This window comes from Canis aureus, chromosome X (assembly GCF_053574225.1).
Source record: "Canis aureus isolate CA01 chromosome X, VMU_Caureus_v.1.0, whole genome shotgun sequence".
Taxonomy (NCBI): domain Eukaryota; kingdom Metazoa; phylum Chordata; class Mammalia; order Carnivora; family Canidae; genus Canis; species Canis aureus.
Window position 1 is genome coordinate 91,223,837 of NC_135649.1, and position 26,414 is coordinate 91,250,250.

The following is a 26,414-nucleotide window of genomic DNA, read 5'->3' on the forward strand; positions in this document are numbered from 1 at the left end:
AACATAAAGACTCCTAACTCTGGGAAATGAACTGGGGGTGGTGGAAGGGGATGAGGGCGGGGGGTGGGGGTGAGTGGGTGATGGGCACTGAGGGGGACACTTGGCGGGATGAGCACTGGGTGTTATTCTGTATGTTGGTAAATTGAACACCAATAAAAATTATTTTATTAAAAAAAATAAAAAATAAAAAGGGAAGAGCCTATATCCTCTTAATATAAAATATAGTTCTAAATACATTATAGGTAATCTAAATATGTTGGATGGGTATCCAATAAGGATCCCAGCCAAAATAGTCCCATTCGGGGGGTAGTTTTAACACTAGGATTGGGAAACAGCAATGGCTTTTCAATTTTGAAGCCCTCTCTTGTTTCATAGTTTGGAAGAGCAGAAAGTTGGTCAATCTATCAATTGCAGAAGGTTCAGGCTTTCATTCTAATACAGATGACCAATTTCTGTAATCAAATAAAATGTTTTAAAAATATAATTCCACTTTGGTAAACAGTATAGTCTAAGCAATGCAGTGGAATACATATCCAAAGCCGAAGGATGACCTTGGGCAACTCATTTAATTCCTGTGCTTTGGATCCCCCTACATTTTTAATGTTTAAAAATATAAATACATTCATTTATTTTTAATTGTAATTGATATAAAATTTATATGCTTCAAAGTGCACAAATATTAAAAGAATGGCAGTGAGTTTTTACATAACACCTATGTAACCACAATCAGGACAAAATATAGAACATATCGAAAACCCCCAAGGTATTCTCATGCTCCTTCCCAGTCAGTACCCATCCATGTAAAAGTAACCACTATTCTGACTTTTATAACCATATATTAACATTGCCTGTCCTTTAATTTTATGAGCTACTTTGTGCCTGGGTTCTTTGACATTGCATTATGTTTGTCAGTTTCACTTTTATTTTTTAAAAAGATTTTCTTTATTTATTCATAAGAGACACAGAGAGAGAGAGAGAGACAGAGACACAGAGGGAGAAGCAGGCTCCATGCAGGGAGCCCGACATAGGACTCGATCCTGGGTCTCCAGGATCAGGCCCTGGGCCGAAGGTGGCGCTAAACCATTGGGCCACCTGGGCTGCCCCACACTTATGTTTTTTTAGGTGACTGTACTTCATTTCTTTTCATTGCTATGTAGTATTACATTGCATAAATATGCTATCATTTACTGACCCATTTTACTGTTGATGAATCTTATGGTTATTGCCAGTTTGGGGCTATTATAAAAAAAGCTGCTCCAGATTCTTGAACATGTCTTTTGATGAACATGAACACTCATTTCTCTTGAGTGCATATCCAGAAGTGAAATTGCTGGGTCATGGGACATAGTATGTTTGACTTTGTTAGATATTGTCAAATAGTTCTGTAATGTGGTAGCACCAGTTACATTCCCATCAGCAAGGTATGAGAGTTTTAGTTATTCCTTATCCAATCTGAGCCTCACAGACAAGAAGTACTATAATTCCTTTAAATTTTAGCCATTCTGGCAGAGATTCTCCACTTTTAAGTAAGACTAACTGGGCTATTACTTGGCAATAAAAAGGCATGTTAATGCTCTCAGAACCTCTTAGAGAGCTTGGTCTGGTTTTACCCTGCTAGATATACAGGGTTTTGATGTAGATTTATTTTATTGACTATTTATTACAGTATTCTTGGTTCTTTGGAAGCATGCCTTTAGAAATAACAGTTTTACAAATACAAAGGCCCTTAGAAATGCCACTGGATATGATTCCCGGATACTGAAATTCGAGTCTATGGCCCAAACTGAAGTGGGATGAGGGGGAAAATGGTCACCTTAGGGATCAGAGAAGGAGCCATCGTCAGAGGAAAAAATGGACCCTGTATTTTAAAACTGAGAATAACTGTCCACTCTTACTTAAAAATGTATAAGTTCTTCTCAATGGCAATTAAAGGATCAATAATTTAATTATCAAAGAACTTGGACTTTGTTAGGTCAGAGAAACAGATGAGGTCCATGAGGTTTATATCCATGAGTTTCTGCTGTTCTGATCTTTTACTTAAGAAAGAGGAAAGTCAGGGAAACCATTAATAATTATAACTAAGTAGTTTCCCTACTTTATTCTACTCAGGCCCATGAGCAGGAAATATATTTGTTTCATCTATTAATCTGTAAATGGGGATTTGAAGGCAAGAAATACAGACTTAGCATTTCTTTTAATCCTTTTGATCTAGTGCTACTGTATAAAACTGGCTTGATTTGAATATGGGGCTCTATTTCTAAGGTATCAAAATAACTAAAAATGAACAAGTGTTTATTCATTGCTTTTCTTGTCCTGGGCAAGGGGCTAGGGGTCCTTGCATCTGCTTTATTTATGCTTCACACTGAGTATCTTAAGTTCTTCTCATCCCTGTGTAGCTGAGAGAGGAGATGTTATTAACACTGCTTTAAAGATAGAATTACAGAGGCAAAGAGGCAAAGCGACCTGCTTTTATATGTTTCATAATGATTTCAAGTTCAAAGTGTTTCTTGTTCTTCTTTAACTTTTAGATTCAATGGCCAAATCCTGTCCATTTTCTCCTAGATCAAATCTTCCATTTCCCCAACTGCTACTCCAGTTCAGGCAGTAAAATAGCCATGAAACTAGTTTCTCAAATAAATCTACATAGTATCCTCAGATCCATATTGCTGAAAGACTCCTTTCATTATGTCTCTCTCGCGTGTCAAACTGTCCAATGGCACTCCGAAGCCTGCAGGAAAAATTCTAAACTTAGTATCTTATTGATGAAGGTGCTCCTCAGTTTTGCACCAACATACTTTTCTGAATACCTCCACACACAAATTCTCCATTTCTAATAATTTGGACTATTCACTGACCATCAAATAAGAATTCTCATCTTGCACTTTCTCAACTCACACATTTGATCACAATCCTGTCAACTTGAATGCCTTTTTTGTCTTTGCCTATTCAAATGTTGCCAGCTCTTCAGTGATGGAGTCATATCCATCTACTCACCTGAAGGATTTTCTTACCCGTCCTAAGAGAGGTATTTTCTCCCTTCTCTGAAGTCTTTGTGGCATTTCACAGTTCTATCAAACAGACAGCAAATTATTTACAGAGTAATAACAGAGTGAAAGGTGGCATGATAGATTTGAAAATAAATTATGTACTCATTAAACAGAAAGAACTCGATATGTGAGAGGACAACATAAATGGAAAATTTAATTAGAAAATTAGAGATATATTAGTAATATTTTTGAGCAGGTACTATGCAGCAGGCCATACATTGTTTTCCCTGAATTTGCACGTATATATCTGTAAGTAGGCACTATTATTATCCTCTATTTACAGATAAGGAATCTGAGACTTAGATATGTTATAGGTCATCCAGCTAATAAGAGGAGAGGTAGGATTTGAATAGCCCATATCCCTTAGGCTATAGTGCATTTAAAATGTGTTCTCAAGGGGGAAGAAAGGGAGATTGGGAGAAGTAACCCATTGAAAGACTAATAGAAAGATGAATACAGAGAAACACAATGCAAGAATTAACGATGGAGAAATAAAAAGATGGAGTGACACATAAGTTAATAAAATGGAGCTTAGGATTCTGGAGCTGGTTCTGTTAACATTTGTCTTCTACGGACCTCCTTTTAGAAGCAGATCTGTTGTAGATTCTTCAATGGCTCAAATTCAGTCAGATATTTAGTTTTCAGCTTTAAAGCTGTAGATATGCCATCTTATTGGTTTGTCAATAGTTGAGTAGACTTTAAGGACTAATAAATACCCACCAAGTATCTAAGAGATCCATGGATAAGCCAGATACCAGCGTATTTATATACAGCAACACTATTTTACAATACATTCAACTCATAGCTGTCATCACAGAATACCCATAATGGCTATGTCCTATCATTGGCTTCTCATTGCATTTAGAATAAAAGCCAAAATCCTTGTATTGGCCTCAAAGACCTACATGGGCTAACCTCAGTTGAACTTTCCAGACTTGTCTTGTGTTCCTCTCTCCCTTGCCCACTACACTCTGGCGATGGCCATCTTCTTCAAGTTCCTTGAAGAAGCCAAGCCCCTTTTCTCCTCAAGGCCAAACCTGTATACTATTTCTTCTAGCTGGAATATTCTTACCCTCCATTTTTCACTTAATTATATGAGGATCAGAAATTAAATACCTTAATTTCTTTTACTGATTTTAGTTAAAGAAATGTAATTTTTACAATTATATTTAATGAAAAGCCTTGAGGGGAGATAATCTTATTAGCATAAGTACTCTGAGAATTAATTCAAAGTGTCATGATGACTGTACAATTCTCAGGAAGATAACAGAAGTCAGAGGCCTTTTACATTCCAGTGACCATGTAAAAAGGCACTGCTGGAAAATAGCCAGTAGGGGCATAAATTTTAAAAATAAAGATATGTGCTGTGTCCCTTGTTAATGGGATAAGATCTTCAGAGAGATGTTCTATGACAAGGCTTGTAAATACAAAATGTCTAATGTAACCACTTCTGCTCGTAAAACTGTTTGTTATAGGAACTTATAGTTCACTAAAGTGATAAAATGTTTTTGTAATAAGAAATAAAATGGGCTTACTTAAGCAATAAATGAACTTACCATCCCTAAAGCTCAACCTACAACTGTAGAAGAATTGGCATCACCTCAGACAAATCTGATCCCAATACAGTGAAAAGTCTATTCACCCCTCTCCTCCAATTATTCTCATCAGTCAGGGCTCAGTTTTAAGATCATCTTCTCAGGGGATCCCTGGGTGGCACAGCGGTTTAGCGCCTGCCTTTGGCCCAGGGCGTGATCCTGGAGACCCGGGATCAAATCCCATGTCGGGCTCCCGGTGCATGGAGCCTGCTTCTCCCTCTGCCTATGTCTCTGCCTTTCTCTCTCTCTCTCTCTGTGTGTGACTATCATAAAAAAAAATTAAGATCATCTTCTCAGAGGCTTTCTCTGGACACTGTATTTAAAGCAGCACTGGGGATCCCTGGGTGGCACAGTGGTTTGGCGCCTGCCTTTGGCCCAGGGCGCGATCCTGGAGAGCCGGGATCGAATCCCACATCGGGTTCCTGGTGCATGGAGCCTGCTTCTCCCTCTGCCTGTGTCTCTGCCTCTCTCTCTCTCTGTGACTATCATAAATAAATAAAAATTTAAAAAAATTAAAAAAAATAAAGCAGCACTGCTCAAATTTTAGAAAATCACTTGGTAAAACTACAGAGGCCCAGGCCCTCCCTGCTTCAATAAATGAGGACCTCTGGATTCTTTATTAGCTCTTCAGGTCATTCTGATACTCACCAAAGCTTGAGAACTTCTGATTCAAATGTGTATCATTTCTTTCATATCTTTGTACCCTATTAGAACATCCCATTTGCTTCCTTTAGCTCTATGCAGAATCTGTTTATATGTTGTTGTCTGCGTCTCCTGCTAGACTATAAGCACCATGTGGGCAGGGACCGTGTTCTTATCTCCAGTGTCCAACACAGTGCCTGGCACAAAGCAGGAACTCAAAATGATAGATAGATTGGTATGCACAGGATGAATAAAAAGTATTTTATTTTTTAAAAAAGATTTTATTTATTCATTCATGAGAGACAGAGAGAGAGAGGCAGAGAGGCCGAAGGCAGGCACCAAACCACTGAGCCACCAGGGATCCCCAGTACTTTCTTTTTTATTTATTTTTTTTTAAAGATTTTATTTATTTATTCATGAGAGACAGAGAGACCTAGAGAGAGAGAAGCAGGCTCCCTGCAAAGGAGCCCGATGTGGGACTTGATCTCGGACCCCAGGATCACAGCCTGAGCCAGAGAGATGCTCAACTACTGAGCCACCCAGGCATCCCAAAATTTCTTAAAAAAAAAAACAAAAAAACAAAAAAACTCAACAGTTGAGTGTCTGCCTTTGGCTCAGGGTGTGATCCTGGAGTCCCAGAATCAAGTCCTATGTCGGGTTCCCTGCATGGAACCTGCTTCTCCCTCTGCCTATGTCTCTGCCTTTCTCTCTCTGTGTCTCTCATGAATGAATAAATAAAATCTTAAAGGAAATTTCAATATGGATTTTAGCCATAGTTAGTACAGCCAAGACTTGCTTTATAGAAGTGAGTCATAAATTTTTTATTTTCCACCAGAATCTTTTTAGTGATGTTACTAATTAATCAGAGTACAGTCAGCTGTTGTGATTTAATCAGGAATAAGTGTTTCAAAGTTCTTCCCACTTGGCCTTCCTTGTATTCCCAAAAACCCTATAGGACCTTGCTTCACAATGGTTGGTCTCTGGACCAGCAGCATCAATGGATGGTACAAAAGGAATGGTAGGTAAACTGCTGACACCTTAGCACAAATCAAAGCAGTAGAACCAAAAGTCATTTTATTCTTCACTAGCACATTCAGGCAGTGCTTTTAAAAACCAGATTCACGGGGATCCCTGGGTGGCTCAGTGGTTTAGCACCTGCCTTCGGCCCAGGGCATGATCCTGGAGTCCTGGGATCAAGTCCCACATTGGGCTCCCTGCATGGAGCCTGCATCTCCCTCTGCCTGTGTCTCTGCCTCTCTCCCTCTCTCTCTCTGTCTCTCATGAATAAATAAATAAAATCTTTAAAAAAACAGATTCACTTATGAATATCCTTGATGAAGCGGTAAATATTATTATTTATAATAATATTATTAATATTAAATTTCAACCCTTGAATACATGTCTCTTTAATATTCTGTATAATGATATGAGACACAAGCATTACAAAATATTGTAATTGTCTTGAAGAAAAGCACCTGTGCAATTCCTTGAGTTGTGTGTTGAACTAGCTGCCTTTTGCATGCTACACCAGTTTTAATCACGAATAAAAAACAACAACAACAACTGACAAACTATGGTCATTAGGTCTTGGATATTTGGCAGACAGCTTGAAAATGAATGAGGTAAACCTGTCACTTCAATGAAACTAACTGACAGTGTTTATTGCCAAAGACAAAATTTAAGCTTTCAAGAGAAAATAAGATTTGTATAAAATTTGTATCTGCTTTGTAATACCTAAAAGATTTTTCTAATGGGAGAGGTGGTTATCTTAGTCTATTTGGGCTGCTGCAACAAACCACTACATACTGGGTAGCTCATAAACAGCAGACATTTACTACTCAAAGTCCTAGAGGTTGGGAAGTACAAGGTTAAGGTGCTGGCAGATTCAATGTCTGGTGAGGGCCCACTTCTCAATTAATAGAAGGCTGATGTCTGGCTGTGCTCTAAAGGTAGAAGGGGCTAGGGAGCTCTGTAGGGTCTCTTTTTATCAGACAGTAAGTAATTCCATTTGTGAATAGAAAAGCCTCGTGACTTAAATACTTCCCAAAGGCCCCACTAATACCATAATCTTTAGGGGTTAGGATTTCAGTATATGAAATTTGGGGGGACACATTCAGACCATAGCAGTGGTGATATTAACAAATGTGATTTTAAAAATTTTATGTGATGTGGGACACCTGGGTGACTCAGTGGTTGAGCGTCTGCCTTTGGCTCAGGATGTGATCCCGGGGTTCAGGATCGAGTCCCACATTAGGCTCCTGCATGGAGCCTGCTTCTCCTCCCTCTGCCTATGTCTCTGCCTCTCTCTGTGTGTCTCTCATGAATAAATAAATAAAATCTTTAAAAAAATTTATGTGATGTAATATGCCATCATTTGGGAAGATCTGCATAATTCAGTGAACTAATATTTTCCAAATGACCAATGTGGAATCACACACATATAAAAATCTATTCAAAGTGTAAGACAGGCATGAAACTTAATATAATGGTGTAGAAAATTTCATTGATGTGGTTTCAAATTCCAAATTGCAATTAATCTTTAAGGAGTTATGACTTGAGGAGTTTCAGTGTAACATCAAAGAATATCCATGATTATTTGAAAATGCTATTAAAATTGCCCTCCGTTTTCAACTACTTATCTGTGTGAGGCTGGATGTTCTTCCTATACTTCAAACTAACATAGCACCACAGATGGAATGCGGAAGCAGATATGAGAATTCAGCTGTCTTCTATTAAGGCGAGCATCAAAGACATGTGCAGAAGTATAACACAGTATTAGTCATTCTATTCGTTAACTTTGTTTTGGAAGATATATTTGTATAAAGATATATTATTTATGTTAACCTGTAATGGGTTTACTATTGTTATTTTAAATGACTAAATAATTATTTCTAAAATTTCTGTCTTAATTTCTGCTGTGTGTATGAGATACATATATCCCACACAAACAAAACCTCTTTGAGATTTTAATAATTTATGAGAGTGTAAAAAGGTCCTAGAACAAAATGTTCAAGAACTGCTACCTTAACAGTTTGAAAACTTCTTTCTGTGAGGAGCTCTAGTCTCAGAGATGGATAAATCCTGAGGAGTTCTTTCTAATCCCTTTCTCCTTTTATCAACTAGACCCAAAGTCTGACAAGTACAGAATAACTCTGGTTTATTTCACATAAAAATACATTCCTATCATGCTTTCCTAAGCAAAATCTAATCAAAATGATTAGATTTTTGAACTTGTTGGCATCAATTATTTGACTTGGCAAAGAGCCAGGTTCCTCACCTGTAACATATTCACACACCAGCTCATAGACATAGCTCAAATGAAACATCATCTGGGTTCTGCCAACTTCAGAAGGCAAGCTGATTCCTTGCAATTGTTTTGGATACTAACTGTTCTATTCAATATATTTCTGATGGTGGAATATAATTTTGTTATGAAGGGCCAAAGAAAAATATAAAGTATTAGAAATAATAGATCAAATAAAAAGAGGCTAATATTTATTTAGCACTTGCTCTAATCCAAATACTCTTATATGTGTTACTTCATTTAATCCTCCCAACATCCTATAATGCCCATCCTATGAGCATTATTATTCCCATTTTACAGATAAAGAGAGCAGAGAGATAGCTGTTATATAGCAGAGGAGGGATGAAATACAGGCCTCAGTAGCTCCAAAGATAGATTAATAGAGGATCTGGGTTGTGTCATATGCTTTATGGTGGTGCTTTGTGGTTGTGGGGATAAAAATACTTCAAATAAGTCTTTAGAATTGCCTCAGACCAATGATTCTCAAAGTATGGTCCCTGGACCAGCAGCAGCAGCATCTTTGGGAACTTGTTAAAAACACAGATTCTCAATCCAGACCTGCTGAATAAGAAGCTTTGGGGGAAGGCAAGAAGCAAACACAAAGGGCAGACCAACTAAACTAAATCTATAAAGATACTAAAATATTACAGAAATAAACCAGAAATATTGTGTCAGTTAAGTCAGCTCTACTCTTCTGTGGGGAAAGCAAATTGATCTCCTATTCCATGCAGCTAATAAATTCCTTATTTTGAATTTGAACATGTGGCAGAAAAATAATATTTGCTATGTATAATGTTCTGCTTCCTTCTAAGAAAGGCTGATCCTGGTAACCAGAAAACTTTTTGCTTGCTAAGCATGAGCTCTTTACCATTTTTCCAGTGGTTTCTCAACTCCCTACTCCTTCTTTGATGCCTGAAGGATGAAGTCTGTATTGTACTGCTCATCCTTCAGGCATCAAAGGAGGAGTAGGGGGTTGAGATTATTTTAGATCAGATTCCCTATAAGCAGAGGCTGTGAGAGAGGGATTCTTGTGCAAGTTATCTATTGAGGAAGCATTCTCAGGAGAAGGAACACAGAGTAAGCAGCAGGGGAAGCTAACCAAGGATGTGTTCTTAAACAGATACTTGCTTCAGCCTGGTCCCATGGGGCTCTCTAGAGCACTAATTTTACCAGAATTGGTCCTACCTGGAGGGAAGAGAGCCAAGTCATTGTACACCCCTCTCTTAGTCACTCATTGATGATAGGTTGCTGGTGATGGGATGAGGGTGAGAGTCTAATTTCCTGGGCTAAGTGGTTCCTGGTAGCTGAGGGTAGCACTTCAGAAAAAGGGGCAGCTGTGAGACATTAGCAAACAACCCTGACAGCAAGTGGAGGAATGGGCAAACTTGGACAAAAGGGATCTGGATGGGGCACCAACAGTATCTACTACATCAGTGTTTTTTAGATCTCTGTTGATATCCCTGGATATCTATATCCACGCCTGCCTTGAGTATGAACTCTCCTCTCTATGCCTTGGCCTCACAGAACCATAATCCTAGACCAACCAGCTTTCTGTTCCCCGCTCATCCTATAAGATAAATCAGGTCAAGTGGCTACATTTGTAGGATCCTGGATAATTTGCAGAGAGTGTTAAAGATATATGCACTATCCCTCTCTGTAGAATATATTTCCATCCTAGAAACATTTGGTTTTTATTTCCTATTTTCTTTTTCTGCAAAATGAAAGGATAGCCTGGCTTATTTCTAAACTTTATTCCAATTTAAAAATTCATTTGTCTAATGATTTTGCTCCAGAAGGCAGTTGTGCTTGCATTCTTTGGGAACACATTTTACAAAAGCATTGATTAGAAATTAAGTCTGATGTCACTGATAGAACTCAGGCACTATTGAAACTGAGATTTCATTTGTATCAGGAATTCACTTCCATTTGCTGTGGCCAAGATTTTTTTTTAAGATTTTATTTATTTATTTGAGAGACAGAGCATGAGTGGGGGCAGTGGGCAGGCAGAGGGAGAAGGAGAAACAGGCCTCCTGCTTAGGAAGGATCCCAGGACCCAGGGATCATGACCTGAGCCGAAGGCAGATGCTTAATAAATGAGCCATCCAGGCACTTCTTTTTTTAAAAAAATTTTAACAGGAAGGGATGCTGTATTTTATCAAGTGCTTTTTCTCCATCTATTGATGTAATCATATACTTCTTATCCTTTTGTTTATCAATATGGTGTATCATGTTGATTGATTTGCAAATACTGAATCATCCCTACAACCCAGGAATAAATCCTGCTTGATTGTGCCAAACAATTCTTTTAATGTACTGTTGAATTTGATTTGCTAGTATTTTATTGGGAATTTTTGCATCTGTGTTCATCAGGGATATTGGCCTGTAATTTTCCTTTTTTAGTGGGGTCTTTGTCTGATTTTGGAATCAAGGTAATGCTGGATTCATAGAATGAGTTTGGAAGTTTTCCACTTCTTTTTTGTTTGGAACAGTTTGAGAAGAATAGGTATTAACTCTTCTTTAAATGTCTAGTAGAATTCTCCTGGGAACCATCTGGCCCAGGATTCTTGTCTATTGGGAGATTTTTTGATTACTGAGTCCATTTGTTTGCAGGTTATAGGTCTGTTCGGATTTTCTATTTCTTCCTGTTTCAGTTCTGGTAGTTTGTAAGGTTCTAGGAATTTGTCCATTTCTTCCAGATTGCCCAGTTTGTTGGTATATAATTATTCATAGTATTCTCTTATAATTGTTTCTACTTCTGTGGTGTTGATTATGGTCTCTCCTCTTTCATTTGTGATTTTATTCATTTGGGTCCTTTCTTTTTTCTTTTTGATAAGTCTGGCTAGGGGCTTATCAATTTTATTTTTTATTTTTTTGAAGAACCAGCTCTTATTTTCATTAATCTGTTCTACTAGGGTTTTTTTTTTGCTTCTATATCATTTATTTCTGCTCTAATCTTTATTATTTCCTTTTTCTGGTGGCTTTAGACTTTATTTGCTGTTCATTTTCTAGCTCCTTTAGGTGTAAGGTTAGGTTGTGTATTTGAGACTTCTTGCTCTTTAAGGAAGGGCCATACTGCAATATATATCCCTCTTAGGACTGCCTTTGCTGCATCCCAAAGGTTTTTTAAAGATTTTATTTATTTATTCATAATACACACACACACACAGAGGCAGAGAGAGACAAAGACACAGGCAGAGGGAGAAGCAGGCTCCATGCAGGGAGCCGATGTGGGACTCAATCCTGGGACTCCAGGATCGCGCCCTGGGCTGAAGGCGGCGCTAAACCGCTGAGCCACATGGGCTGCCCTGCATCCCAAAGGTTTTGAATTGTTGTGTTTTCATTTTCATTTGCTTCCATGTATTTTTAAATTTCTTCTTTAGTTCCCCATTTAACCCATTCATTATTTAGTCAGATGTTCTTTAACCTCCATGTAGTTGAGGTCTTTCCAAATTTTTTCTTGTGGTTGAATTCAAGTTTCATAGTGTTGTGGTCTGAAAATAGGCATGGTATGATCTCAATCTTTTTTTTTAAATAATAAATTTATTTTTTATTGGTGTTCAATTTGCCAACATACAGAATAACACCCAGTGCTCATCCCGTCAAGTGCCCCCCTCAGTGCCCATCACCCATTCTCCCCCACCCCCCGCCCTCCTCCCCTTCCACCTCCCCTAGTTCGTTTCCCAGAGTTAGGAGTCTTCATGTTCTGTCTCCCTTTCTGATATTTCCTACCCATTTCTTCTCCCTTCCCTTCCATTCCCTTTCACTATTACTTATATTCCCCAAATGAATGAGAACAATCAGAGAAGGACAAACATTATATGATCCCAATCTTTTTGAGGGCTGATTTGTGACTCAGTGGTTATCTATTCTGGAAAATGTTCCATGTAGACTTGAAAAAAATGTGTATTTTGCTGCTTTAGTTTGAAATGTTCTGAATATATCTGTGAAGTCCATCTGGTCCAGTGTGTCATTCAAAGCCATTGTTTCCTTGTAGTTCTTCTGCTTAGATGATCTGTCCATTGCTGTGAGTGAGGTGTTTAAGCCCCATGCTATTATTGTATTATTATGATCAATGAGTTTCTTTATGTTTATTGTTAATTAATTTATATATTTGGGTGCTCCCAAGTTGGGGGCATAAATGTTTGTAATTGTTAGATCTTCTAGGTGGATAGATTCCTTAATTATGATATAATGCTCCTCTTAATCTCTTGTTAAAGTCTTTGTTTTAAAGTCCAGTTTGGGGGTATCTAGATGACTCAGTCAGTTAGGTTTCCATCTCTTGGCTTTGGTTCAGGTCGTGATCTCAGGGTTGTGGGATCCAGCCCCACACTGGGCTCTGTACTCAGGATGAAGTCTGCTGATTATCTCCTCTCCCTCTCTTCCTCCCCTGCTTGCTGCTTTCTCTCTCTCTTTAAATAAATAAAATCTTTAAAAGAATAAATAAAATCGGGCAGCCTGGGTGGCTCAGCGGTTTAGTGCTGCCTTCAGCCCAGGGCCTGGTCCTGGAGACCCGGGATCGAGTCCCACATCGGGCTCCCTGCATGGAGCTTGCTTCCCCCTCTGCCTGTGTCTCTGCCTCTCTATCTCTCTGTGTCTCTCATGAATAAATAAATAAAATCTTAAAAAAAAGAATAAATAAAATCTAGTTTGTCTTATGTAAGTATGGCTTATATTTGGCTTTCTTTTGACATCCATTAACCTGATAAGTGGTTTTCCATCCCCTCACTTTCAATCTGCAGGTGTTGTTAGGTCTAAAATGAATCTCTTTTAGGCAGCATATAGGTGGATCTTGATTTTTAAAATCTATTCTGATACCATGTCTTTTGATTGGATCATTTAGCTCATTTACATTCAGAGTAATTATTGAAAGATATGAATTTACTGTCATTGTATTATCTTTAGAGTTGGTATTTCTGGTGATGTTCTCTTGTTCTTTCTAGTCTCTGTTTCTTTTTTTTTAAGATTTTATTTATTTATTCATAGATACAGAGAGAGAGAGAGGCAGAGACACAGGCAGAGGGAGAAGCAGGCATCATACAGAGAGCCGACGTGGGACTCGATCCAGGGTCTCCAGGATCACGCCCTGGGCTGCAGGCGGCGCTAAACTGCTGCGCCACCGGGGCTACCCCTCTGTTTCTTTTATATCCTTTTTTTCTCCACTCAGAGAGTTCCCCTTAAAATTCTTGCAGTGCTAGTTTAGTTGTCACAAATTCCTTTATTTTTTGTTTGTCTGGGAAACTCTTCGTTTCTCCTTCTATTCTGAATGACAGCCTTGCTGGATAAAGAATTCTTGGCTGCAGGGGTGCCTAAGTGGTACAGTCGGTTAAGTATCTGACTCTTAGTTTTGGCTCAGGTTATGATCTCACGGTTATGAGATTGAGCCCTTCATCAGGCTCTGTGCTCAGCATGGAGTTTCCTTGCTCCTCTTCCTCTGCCCCTCATGCTCATGGTCTCTCTCTCATTCTCAGATAGATAGATAGATAGATAGATAGATAGATAGATAGATAGAAAGAATTCTTGGCTACTTATTTTCCCCATTCAGCACCTTGAATATATCCTGCCACTCTTTTCTGGCCTGCCAAGTTTTTGTGGGCAGATCTACTGCAAACCTGATCTGTCTTCTCTCATAGGTTAAGGGCTTTTTTCCCCCTTGCTGCTTTCAGGATTCTTTCTTTGTATATTTTGTAAATTTGACTATGATATGCCTTGGCAATGGTCAGCTTTTGTTGAATTTAATGGGAGTTCTCTGTGCATCTTGGATTTTGATGTCTGTGTCCTTCCACAGATTAGGGAAGTTTTCATCTATAATTTGAATAAACCTTCTGCCTCTTTTTCTTTCTCTTCATCTTCTGGGGCTCCTATGATACAAACATTATTACATTTTAATAAGTTATGATTTTCCTGAATCTACATTTGTGATCCATTGCCTTTCTTTTCCTCTCTTTTCAGCTTCATTACTGACCAAGATTCTTATTTTTTTTTCAAGATTCTTTTACCTTTAATTGATACTAAATTTTCTGGACAAGGGATCAATTTATTCAAAAGATTAAAGAATTGCAGAGTTGATCTCAAACTCCTGCTTTAATGATCTGTGTTATGTTTACCACACAAAGATAAACAGACACTTCCATTTCCATTGTGAAGTCTTAATAAAACTGTGGCAGAAACAGGCAAGACACTGAAGTGTCCATATGTGTCTTATTTCAGCCAAGTATAAGGTAGTATCGAAAGAAATTCTTCATGTAAATAGTTGACGGTAGGGCCACCCCTACCAGATACTGGCCCTTTGTGTGACTTAAAATAAAACACCTATTCAGGTTTATGAAATGCTGAAAAGTGCCCCCCCCCCCCCCCGGGTGGACAGCTTTCAAATAAGTCACTCCTTCCTCCTGGCTGTCAGGCCTGTAAGGAAGCACAAGACTCAGTAACTGAAGTACAAACCATGTTTCAGCCCTACTCAAACCTTTCACCTGACACCTTTGCACAGAGTACAACTTTCATATCAGTATACGGTATTCCTAGTTGTAGGAGTCTGATCATTGTGACTGAACTGGTCTTCCATTCTTTGATACAACCTTTTATATTTGTCAAATGACATCAGTCCTACAAAATTGCTGAGTGGTGCCATGTCTCAAGATATGCCTCAACCACCTCCATAATCTAGATATTGATGAAAGCTTCCAAAACAGAAAGGCACCCCCCAAAAATGTATTCTGGATATACCTTCTCTGTATGTATTCTTTGCTTATTTTTATCATATGAGGAGACTTGCCTTGAAACTTTGGCATGCAAATCGAACTTAAATAAAAACAAATGTAAAAAAAAAAAAAAAGAAACTTTGGCAGTAGACCAAGGAGCCTCTGCCCTTTTAACTTAGGTTCTAGGGTCACTTGCTTGTGTAGAAAGTCTAATGTGGCATTGCCATGCTAATCTGTGCAGCTCTGCCTGGGGATTTTACAGTAGTCAAATCATTAGTGCAATATCCATTAGAAATATTTGACAATGAATTACTTTTCTAAAGTCCCTAGAAACTTATAATTGGAAAAAAACCTGTTGATTCCTCTCTGACACTGAAATCATTGCAGTGTAATTACTTGATGATTTATTTACAATGTTGCAGTAAAGAAACTCTGGAAGAAAGGAACTCTTTGTCTAGTTATATTAAGTGGATAGGCTCTATTATGTACACCAGAGACACAGGGTCATTGCTGGAGTTTTTGTTAATCTTTGTTGATGCAGTAGTTATATAGGAAAGGTGATGAAGGAGGAAAGCATAAAAAGAAACAGGAGATTAAAAATAGCTTTGGAAAAAAGTTAAGGCTAAATCTTCCTTCCCTGTTTTCTTTATTCCTAATATTACAAATAATGTCTTCTTAAGATGAAAGTTAAGTAAGTAAAGAAAGTCCTGAAGATTGGGGTTGAGAAAGATACTAAGTTGTGTGCATACAAAAAAAAAAAAAAAAACCTTTGGGGTTTTTGAGGTAAAGTGATTATATTATGACAAGAAAATGATTAGAAGTTCTTTCTGATTGAATGAAGATTATACCTTCCATTTGATTCTGAGAGTAACCAGTAAAGAGAATAGAGGTCATTATCACTGGCAACCATTTACAAAGGAGAAGGATACTCAGGATTATGACCTTTATATGTAGGCAATTTGAGGGACGGCCTCCACAGTCTATATGGCACCTTCTGGTTAAATCATTCTATACTCTCTGCTGAAACAAGATAGTCTGTTAAACTCCACTCTTTCTTTCTTAAGTGGTCCCAAGTAATTACCTATAGACAAGAAAGTCAAACTGTGATATTTACTAGAAAAGTTGATTTTTCTCTTATAAATTATCAGCCTTCTTCCCCCTAAAATATGTTTTATTGCATGTTCATTACAAATCTAATTTATAATTCATCTCTTACTCATTTAAGTCATAGCTATCAGTTAAAGAATATCTGTCAACCAGCTTGGAAACATTCTTCTCATAGTAGAGGTGGAATGTAAAGATGGTTACTTTTTTTTTTGTCCTCTGCAAAATACATTATTTTCTTAAAGTTCCTCTTATGTTATTTAATATTTTAACTAAAAATGTTTAATTTGTATCATAATAATTCAACAATACAAATTTCAGTCACCCACAAAAGTATGTAGCTTTAATTACATTATAATAATCCAGTAATGCAAATTTTTATTTTCCTGAACAAAAGTTGGAGAGAAAAGAATGGATTGAAATGTGGCAAGCAGTAGATTTATAGAAACATCCAGCCTGTGGTATGAGTAGATATATGATAAGCATAAACATGAAAAAATTAAATCACTCCTGCTGGAGAATTTGAACCTACAAAAATATCACTCTGTAATGGATCTTATGTTCCTAGCTAGGTTTCCATGGTTTTGCCACTTGTTCACAAAGGCTTCTTTAGGCTTTTGATATTAAGTATTCATTACAGAGAAGAGACGTGTGCTCTTGAAAAATCCTCCTTCCCACCTATGATCGGAAAAAACTCTTAGAGTTTGGGCACAGTTATAGCTGTTTTTTTTGAGAATTTCATCATTTGCTTCTATAAGTGAGTATCTGCCCACTTCATTTGCCTGAAAATTGTACTACATCAGCAAGATGGATCATTTGGTTTCCTTGTTGGTCCTGGGGGATCTGAACACAGCCCACACATCTACCAGCAGCTGACTGCCTGGTAAATGTTTACTTATAAATTAGCATGGGTGATAATTTATTAAGGTAATAAGCATAGATTACATTTAATGGCTTAGACATTATGCATTATGAACACAGTATTTTATGTTCAGTTGAAGCAAATGTATATGACTATTAATATGATACCCAAATGTAACTCAGAAATTGTGCATTAGAGAATTTAAACCAAGTCAAGCCATGTACTGTAGTGCCTCGGCACTTTAACTAAGGCCTTCAGGAAGGTTTCACAATGATAAAGTAATATCATATCATTCACCTATACTGTGTATCAGGATTTGTTTATTTCTTAGATTCTCTTCTTCCTCCATAAATTGACTCATTCAGTTACTGAAGAACATTGTTTCTCTCTTGACAAACATCACTCCATCAAAACTTCGGTTTCTGAAGCTGAGGTGAATAATCTGTCAGCAGGGACACCATGACAGCCTGGATAACACAACAAAGAAAAAGAAAGAAATGGGTAAACATTAGCAAGAGTCTGCTTAGGGACCTAAGGAACTGGATTGCCGCTTTGAAGGCCTGTGGTTAAAATGTGTTTTCCCAAGGAAATGATAAGGGGACAGTTCTGAAATAATACTTTTTTATTTAAATTCATTTAGCCAACATACAGTACATCATTAGTTTCAGATATAGAGTTCAATAATTCATCACTTGCATATAACACCCAGTTATTTTTATTTGGAGAGAGAAAGGTCAGGAGGGATCAGGCTGACCCAAATATATGCAGAAATACCATGCTTACTTAGGCATGGTATTTGGAATGACTAGCAAGGGAGAGAGTTGAAATGAGACACCATGGTGGTAGCCATGATTGGATTTTCCAGGCATAAATGAAACCTAGTATTGGCTGGTTTTAGAGAAATATAATCCCTCTCATCCTCATGTTTATGCTGTGGTTTGGTCACTTGTAGCCTAGAGAAGTTTAGAATCAATCAAATATAGAGTAAGAAAAGTAAATCATTTGGGCCAATGAATAATGTCTATCTGAATCTGGGTCCTCATGAAGGAATATTTATAACCAAGAGTATATAGCTTCCCATTAGGCTGTCACTCACAAATGGTAAGCACTTTTACTATTCCCAATTTCTACAATAATGACAATAGTAATAGTATTAGAAACAACCATGAGGAATGCTTACTGAGTGCTTACTATGTACCAGACTGAGTGCCTTATCATGTGTTGGTCACGTAAAAAATATTTGCCAGGCACTGTGCTAGCTGCTGTTAGGTTAGAGAGAAATGTCTATGCATTATCTCATTTAATGCAACAAGCTTCTAAGGTAACTTCTGTTATTATCATTTGTAGATGGGAAAATCAATCCTGGAAATAACAGGTAGTACACAACTGGGTTTGGACTCAGGTTTCGCTGACTTTACCCTTAGGAGGTGGTTTTACTGCCTTATGGCTACTTACTCTCTCCTTTTGACTGTACCATACATGTGTGTCCCTAGCATATATCAGAAATGCAGGTCTTATATTTTGTAGGTATTCATTGAATATATTTATTGAACAGATACCATGTTGGGCCCTGTACTGAATGCTTTATGTGCATCATGCCATTTAATATCCTTCCCCACTTGTGTGAGGTGGTAAGAGAGAAAATCCAGAGGAGGAAGATATAGGTATTTTCCTGGGGATGGTAGTAGGGGGTGGATCCTTTCTCTAAAAACTTAACCACTATGCTCAGATGACTCTTACCCCCATTTAATCCTCATAAACTTATGAAGTTGTCCCTATTTTTATCTCCATTATCATATGAATAAACTGGACTTATACTTGCTCAAAGTCACACAGAGGGCCAGAATTTTAACTTGATTTCCAAAGTTTGTGTACTAGAACCAATACCCTATATCGCCTTTTAAGCTACAAAAATGTATTGGGCACATAGAGTGTCAGGCACCATTCCAGGTATAATGAAGAACTTATCAAGTTTTCATATGGTAGGGGGACAGGCAACAAACAAAAAAAATCAAATAGTGATAAATGTCATTAGAATATAAAACAAAAGACAGCAGGGCATCTGGGTGGTTCATTTGATTGGGCATCTGCCTTCGGCTCAAGTCATTATCCTGGGGTACTGGGGTAGAGTCCCTGTGTCAGGCTCCCTGCTCAGTGAGTGGTCTGCTTCTCCCTTTCCCTCTGACCTTCCCTCCTGCTCTCACTCGTTCTTTCTCTTTATCTCTCTCAAATGAATAAATTTAAAAATCTTTTTAAAAAAATAAAATAAAATAAGAAATGGGATAAAGGAGGCTGGAGACCCTCTTTAAGAGTGGGTGGCCAGGGAAGGCTTTGTTAAAGGAATGACATTTGAGATCTGGATAACAAGAAGAAACTAGGAAGGCCAAACTCTGTGATAAGAGCATCTTCCTGTTAAAGTATTTTAAGCAGCTTTATGGATTTCTAGGATCACATCTCAGGTTTGGTTTTATTGTTAATCATCTACATGTGTCAAATTTATTTTCAAATGTAAAATCTTAGGAAGTCAGCTTGGAGCACCGTTGCTGGATTTGGTTAAATAAATAAAAAGACAGTTAAATTGGCATTTCAGGAAGCAACTTTAAAAAAAAAAAAACTGTAAGCATGTTCCAGTAAGCACAGGACGTACTTACTCTAAGAAATTATTTTTTATTTATCTAAAATTCCAATTTAACTGGGTACCCTATATTTGATATGGCACCCCTAACATGAAAAGAAATAAAGGACTGAAATGCTGTGGATTAGATTTGCAGTGGTGTTATATGTCTAAGGACCATCCTGATAGCAGTGCTTTGAAGTGTCAGCTCTTTTGCAGGGTCCCTTTAGGTTACTTTAGCTCCATAGTAAAAATTGTAGGCAGAGGAAGAAAGGTACCTGACATTTTATGAGTCCTACAGCCTTACTAATTATTGAAAAATGCAAAAGCAACCTTTGTGGGGGAGGAGAGGGAATATTTAAAAAACAAAACAAAGGGATCCAAAAGCTTGTGCACTATGGAGAGAATGATGTGATTGCTAGGGTGTTCTGCACAGCACAGCTGGAATTCACCCAACATGGAGGCCTTGAAAAGCTCCTCTAAGTACTGAAAGAGTATGCATTTGGTTTAAAAATGTCATATGCTTTTAGAACAAGCCCCACCCTATATAGTTACATACTTGCCATTAGTCATTATGGGCACATTAGAACTTGAGGTATTTTTCCTTTCTTCTTCCATCCTGATTTTATTTTATTTTTTTCCATCCTGATTTTAAATGAAATTGTGTGTGAAAATCATTCTCTAGACAGTAGTTCTGTCCAGTAGAACATTCTGCAATGATCGAAATATTCTGTGTCTGTGATGTCAAATACAAATAATGTAGCCACCAGCCATGTGTGGCTATTGAACACTTAAAATGTAGTTAGTATGTCTAGAGAATTGACTCATGTATAATATTATATTTTAATTAGTTTAAATTTAAATAGAAATAGCCACATGTGCCTAGTGGCTACTGTATTGGATAGGGAAGTTCTAGAGGAAAACATGTATTGTACCTTTAAAACATCCCAGAGAAATATGTCTCAGCAGTGCTGAGCCTGAATGCCATTCTAAATAAGCTATCTAAGAATAATTTCTTTGCACATAAAATAGGAATTTAGACTAGACAATCTCTAGGGTCTCATCTCTCTTGAAAATGCCATATTCCTATGAATTGTACAGGCTGAGTGGGGGCTGCATGCTATTCATTTTTTAAAATCTCCAATGCCTGGCAGAGGGACTAGCACACAGTATATGCACAGTATATGATTGCCAAAATGAATTTAACTCAAAGAGATCTCCAGTCGTCTAGCTCAGAGAGCTAGAGCAGAGTGCAGAGCAGCTCCATAAATGAATGAGTGTAGCATGTGTGTCACCACCTCCCTTCCAGAATCCATGTCAGGTATCACTAGTCAGTTACACCATTTTCTTTCTGAGACCACAGGCAGGCTTAGAACCTTCTGAACATAGGACTTCAAGTTGCCTGTTGGTGAGATTGAGGACCTAAGATTAAAAATCATTTGCCATCTATATAGCTTGATCTGTTTATCTTATATGTGAGGAAACCAGGACCCAAAGAGGTAACGCTTATCCAAGATAGCACAGCTGACTAGTACTAAACACTACATAAGGTATATAAAGTATGCAGTATATAAAGAATGCAGCTAGGATACAAGTCTCCTCACTCCCAGACAAGTATTCTTTCTATTTTAGATGCTCTACCTTCTTTTTAACATGGCTATGCCTCTTGTTTTCTTTTAAATATGTGTTTCCATGATAATAGTGGGCACTTCAGGAAGGTGGGGTATGGAGAGATGGTGGTAGGGCTTAGATGGATGGAAAATAGGTGGGCATAAGATTTCACTTTGTGTATGTATGTGTGCATGTATATACACACACACATATATATACAGATATGTATACATATATATTTATCCTTGCAAGCATTTCAACAATGTGAATATATGATGTATTTATTTTTTTGTATACTTTTTATTGGAGTTCAATTTGCCAACATATAGTATAATACCCAGTGCTCATCCCAAGTGCCCACATCAGTACCTGTCATCCAGTCACCCCATCCACCTGCCCAATTTAATTTTTTAAAGTAAATTCAATTTAAATATGTTGTTTAATAAGCTTTCCAAAAATTTGAAAGCTCAGAGCATCTCCATAAATGATATTTTAACATTTCTTTTAATTTTTCTCCACTGAATTTCTACAAAGATCATATTTTAACAGATTTAGGTTGATTTATCTTTGTAACTTCAATCATCTTCTGAGAAAGAATAGAGCTTGAGGAAAATTTTTGCCATGTCTCTTCCTGAGGTATAGGGTTGGAGAGCTCCCATTTTCTTTTTTGTCATCTAGATCTTTGCTACTCAAAAAGTGATCTACAGGACAGCAACATCTGCATTACCTAGGTGCTTGTTAGAAATGCTGAATCTTGGGCCTCAATGTCAGGCCTACAGAATCTGAATCTGCAGTTTTAACAAGATCCCTAAGTGATTCAAATAGACATTAAAGCTCTAAAAGCACAGGTCTAGATAACATGGCAATTGCCATTTTGGCCAAAGCTAGTGTCCTGAGGTGGCAAGCTAGAAGGTATAGTAAAAAGGAAAAAAGCATCCCTCTTATTAGATATGACATATAACTTTTCATTGGAAAGGGAGTCATGATTGGCTTTCAAGCAGCCATAGTGGAGCTCAAACCCCTGCTGGTCACTGTATTAAATCAACAATGAAGATGATGTCAGTGATAATAATTATAATAATATTTACAGTGTATTAGATACCATACTAAAGGCTCTACATGTATTATTTCACTGTTCACAATAACCCATTTCTAGATTAGATTTAAAAATTACCAGAATCTTTCCAGCTTGTTTTTTGTACTCCAGAAGTTGAAAGCTATAAACTACATTTCCAAGAAGCTAAAATGTAGACATACCACTCAACTGTACCTACTCAAGATTTAGAGCCATAAGTGAATGATACTTAGTGGAAGCCATCCTCTGGGAGATTAGATCTTCTTGTCTATATATAGGCGAGGGCATCTAGTTCGGCTGGGGCAGCAATAATGGAGTATCTGGCATTTAGTTTCATGGGCCTTAAGTACCAAGCTTTGGGTAGCTGTGTAAATGGGTTTGGCTACTAAAGAATCACAATGTTATTGGGGGATTTTTCTGCCTGTGTTGTTTCTATGTGGTATCCAAGAATGATTTGCTGCACCTTCTTTCCCCAGAGATTCTAAGTACTGCTAAATGTCTTTTAATAAATTTATATATTATCCTTTTAACTTTCCTAGAGTAGACTCTGTTTGCCAGTAAGACCCCAACTGGTACAATAATTGAGATCAGTTAAATCACTAAAAACTAAAAAACGGTGGTGCTAAATTATGACCCTTGAATATCAGTTTTCCAGAGAAGAAGGTGATGTTTGGAATTTTGTAACACACAGATGTAAAGTTAATATTTCCTAGAATAGCAGTGATAAAGATGAAACTTATGTTAAAGGGACCAGTAGTTTTTAAGATTAGTTTTGCTGCAATTCTGGAAATGTTCAGTACCTAAAACAGATGTATCTCTCAGGCCAAGCCAAGTAGAGAACCAAAGCAACTATCTAGGTAAGTCGTGAAAGGAAGAAAGAGAAAAGAAAGGAAAAAAGATTTTTTTGGAATACACATTTTGTGCCAGGCACTGACCTTGTGGCCTCTATAAACATTAGCAAGGGGATTGTAAAATAAGAATTATAAAATATAATGGTTAGCAGGCAGTAGTGGCTGGCATTCAGGCTCATCAAAAGCAGTCAGAATTTTTATTAAAACAGATATATTTGGGGGCATATGAGTGGTTCATTTGGTTGAGCATCCAATTCTTGATTTCAGCTCAGGTCATTATCTCAAGATCATGAGATTGAGCTCAGTGTCAGGCTCCGTGCTAGATGTAAGGCCTGCTTGGGATTCTTTCTCTCTTCCTCTACCTCTGCCCCTTCACCCTGTGCATGCCCCCCCCTCTAAAAAGTAACAAAATGAAATAAATATATTTGGAAGGAGATCAGTTTTATCACATTAAAAATATACTATAAATGCTAATAAGCAATAATTATAATGAACTTTTTGGGAAAAAATAGATGCCATATGAGCAAGTCATGTGCATGGATAATCTTGTTTATGATTTACCAAAAGGCATAAATGGCCAAGTTAGGGCCACATAGAGAACCCATTCTAAGCTTCCATTCCCCCATTGCCTGCTTACCATGATTGTCCACTTCCTGTTTTCAGCCTCTGGGAACACTAGTGATCGTGGAGAATAAAACACTTCATCATCCACTTCTTCTGGCTTTCTGGGCAAGCAGTGTAAAAATGTCCAGTCAGAGGCAGCAACTTTAGCAGTCTAAAGAAAAGATGGAATGAGACAATGTTTGACTAGTATATGGGGCTATCAAATTTGTCATCTTCAATATTTAAACACACATGTGATGTGGAGTCAGAAACCAAATGCAAAGGGAGAGACAACAAGGCAGAGTGGCGGTTTAAATTCAAGGCACCAAAGGGAAACGTAAATGGTACTTTCAACTTATGGAATTTTATAGTCATTTTTGTTTGATTTGGGAGATCATCACTCCAAACTAAATCACTGACTCAGTTGCTGGTCCTCTGTCTAGAAGGATTGTGGACATTTCAGTAAAGAGCTCTAGTGGTACAATATGTGGCTGATAACAAAAGTCACCTATTTTACCCCAATATATTTTTTATTTATTTATTCATAGAGACAGAGAGAGAGAGAGAGAGAGACAGGCAGAGACACAGGCAGAGGAAGAAGCAGGCTCCACGCAGGGAGCCCGACGTGGGACTTGATCTCGGGTCTCCAAGATCACGCCCCAGGCCAAAGGCGGTGCTAAACTGCTGAGCCACCTGGGCTGCCCTACCCCAATATATTTTAAAAGTTGCTCTTATGGTATTGTTATATTTTGAACTTATCTCCAAGTTATAGTTTTTGTGGTTGAAGCATACTTCACTAATTTAAACACTTTTGAAAGAGAGCATGCTGAGAGAGGAGTGCATTAAACAGGATTCCTAATGCAAAAGTCCTAATAGTTTTTTTCTCCAGCTATTAATTCTGAAAGCTACAATTTTCCATCCATTTCTGTTGTTCACTTACATATTCAAAACTTCATTCCCTCATAATTTCTTACTTCAAAATTATTACCTTTGTACTACAATTTTGTTTTACTTCCCATACTTGTTCTAGGTTCAGAACCTTCTGAATTTCTAAAATAATGGCAAAGTAATATGGGAAAGGACTAACATTTGAACCAGTCACACATCACTGAAATGAATGTTCTTCAAGCCTGCAGTTTCAGCACCACAAAAATGCCTATGGTTGATCAAGGCAAGTACAAGGTAAACTGCAAGGAATTTAGAATTTCTCCATGAACATATTTGCCACATATGTAACAATGGATTAACCATTATATGTAAATAATTCCTATAACCAATAATGGCAAAAAAAAAAGAAATGAGTAAAGGATATGATAGCATTTTATAGAAAAACACACAGAAATGGCCAATAAACATGAAAAGATGTTTAGCTTTATTAGTAATAAAGGAAATTCAAAATTTAAAAAGCATGAGATACAGATTTTTTAAATTAGAAATGAGAATAACAAGGGGCACTTGGGTGGCTCAGTGGTTGAGCATCTGCCTTTGGCCCAGGTCATGATCCTGTGGTCCTGGGATCAAGTCCCACATCAGGTTCCCTGCAGGGAGCCTGCTTCTACCTCTGCCTATATTTTTGCCTTTCTCTCTGTGCCTCTCATGAATAAATAAATAAAATCTTTTAAAAAAAAGGAAATGAGAATAACAAGAATGGAAAGAGTGTGGAGAGAGTATAAAGTATCGATTCTTTTTGCATGGCTATTTAGCAGCATTTATCATATTTTTAAAGTATATACCACTTTACCCAGAAATTCTTTTTCCAGGGATCTATTCTCCAATCATGCTTGCACAAAGAGATATGTATAAGGATATTCATTGCAGCATGGTTTACATTTGGGATAATTGGAAACAGCCTAATTTATCAACATAAATCACAATCCAACCAAAACTTTGGAATTTTATGCAGCCATTAAAAGTAATGAAAAATATCCAAATAAGTGGACAAGAAAGTCTAAGATTTGTTAAGTAGAAAAAGTAATTCAGAATAATATGTCTAATATGCCATTTATGAGAAATCCATACTTGCGTGTGTATATGTGAAGGCACATATAAACACACAGGAAAGGTCTGCAAAGAGACGCATCAAATTGTTGATCAGTGGCTACTTCTGGGAATAATCACTGTTAAAGGGATGAAGGAAAGACTTTTTCACTTTTTATTTTTCAAAGTTCATTCTGTTGACATGGATAAATAAGGAGCTTGTATTTTATATTGCTTTATCAATGAAATATCTATTGTAATTGTTCAGTCCCTTTCTCCACCAAAACAGACAAGCTGCTCTGCTGACAAAATCCCAATGTGCACTTGTCTGGTAGAGTATTCCTCCAGAACAGCAGTTCTCAAAGTGTGACCCTGGAGCAGCAATATTGCCTCACCTGGGAACTTGGTAAAAATGCCAGTTATTGGGTCCC

The 26,414-nt window shown here is 37.5% G+C and overlaps 2 protein-coding genes across 2 annotated transcripts in view; one reads left to right on the forward strand and one right to left on the reverse strand.

Moving 5' to 3' along the window:
• Positions 1-25,319, forward strand: part of LOC144308658 (ferritin light chain-like) — a 145,002-nt gene extending 119,683 nt beyond the window's left edge. The window contains exon 4 of the transcript XR_013375044.1: positions 25,037-25,319. The gene's annotated coding sequence lies outside the window, so the exon portion shown is untranslated. The remainder of the gene's footprint in view (positions 1-25,036) is intronic.
• Positions 16,706-26,414, reverse strand: part of OTC (ornithine transcarbamylase) — a 69,364-nt gene continuing 59,655 nt past the window's right edge. The window contains exons 9-10 of the mRNA XM_077889480.1: positions 24,041-24,178; positions 16,706-17,719 (exon numbers count right to left, since the gene is read on the reverse strand). Of these exons, the coding sequence (XP_077745606.1) occupies positions 17,660-17,719; positions 24,041-24,178 (198 nt within the window). The 3' untranslated portion in view covers positions 16,706-17,659. The remainder of the gene's footprint in view (positions 17,720-24,040; positions 24,179-26,414) is intronic.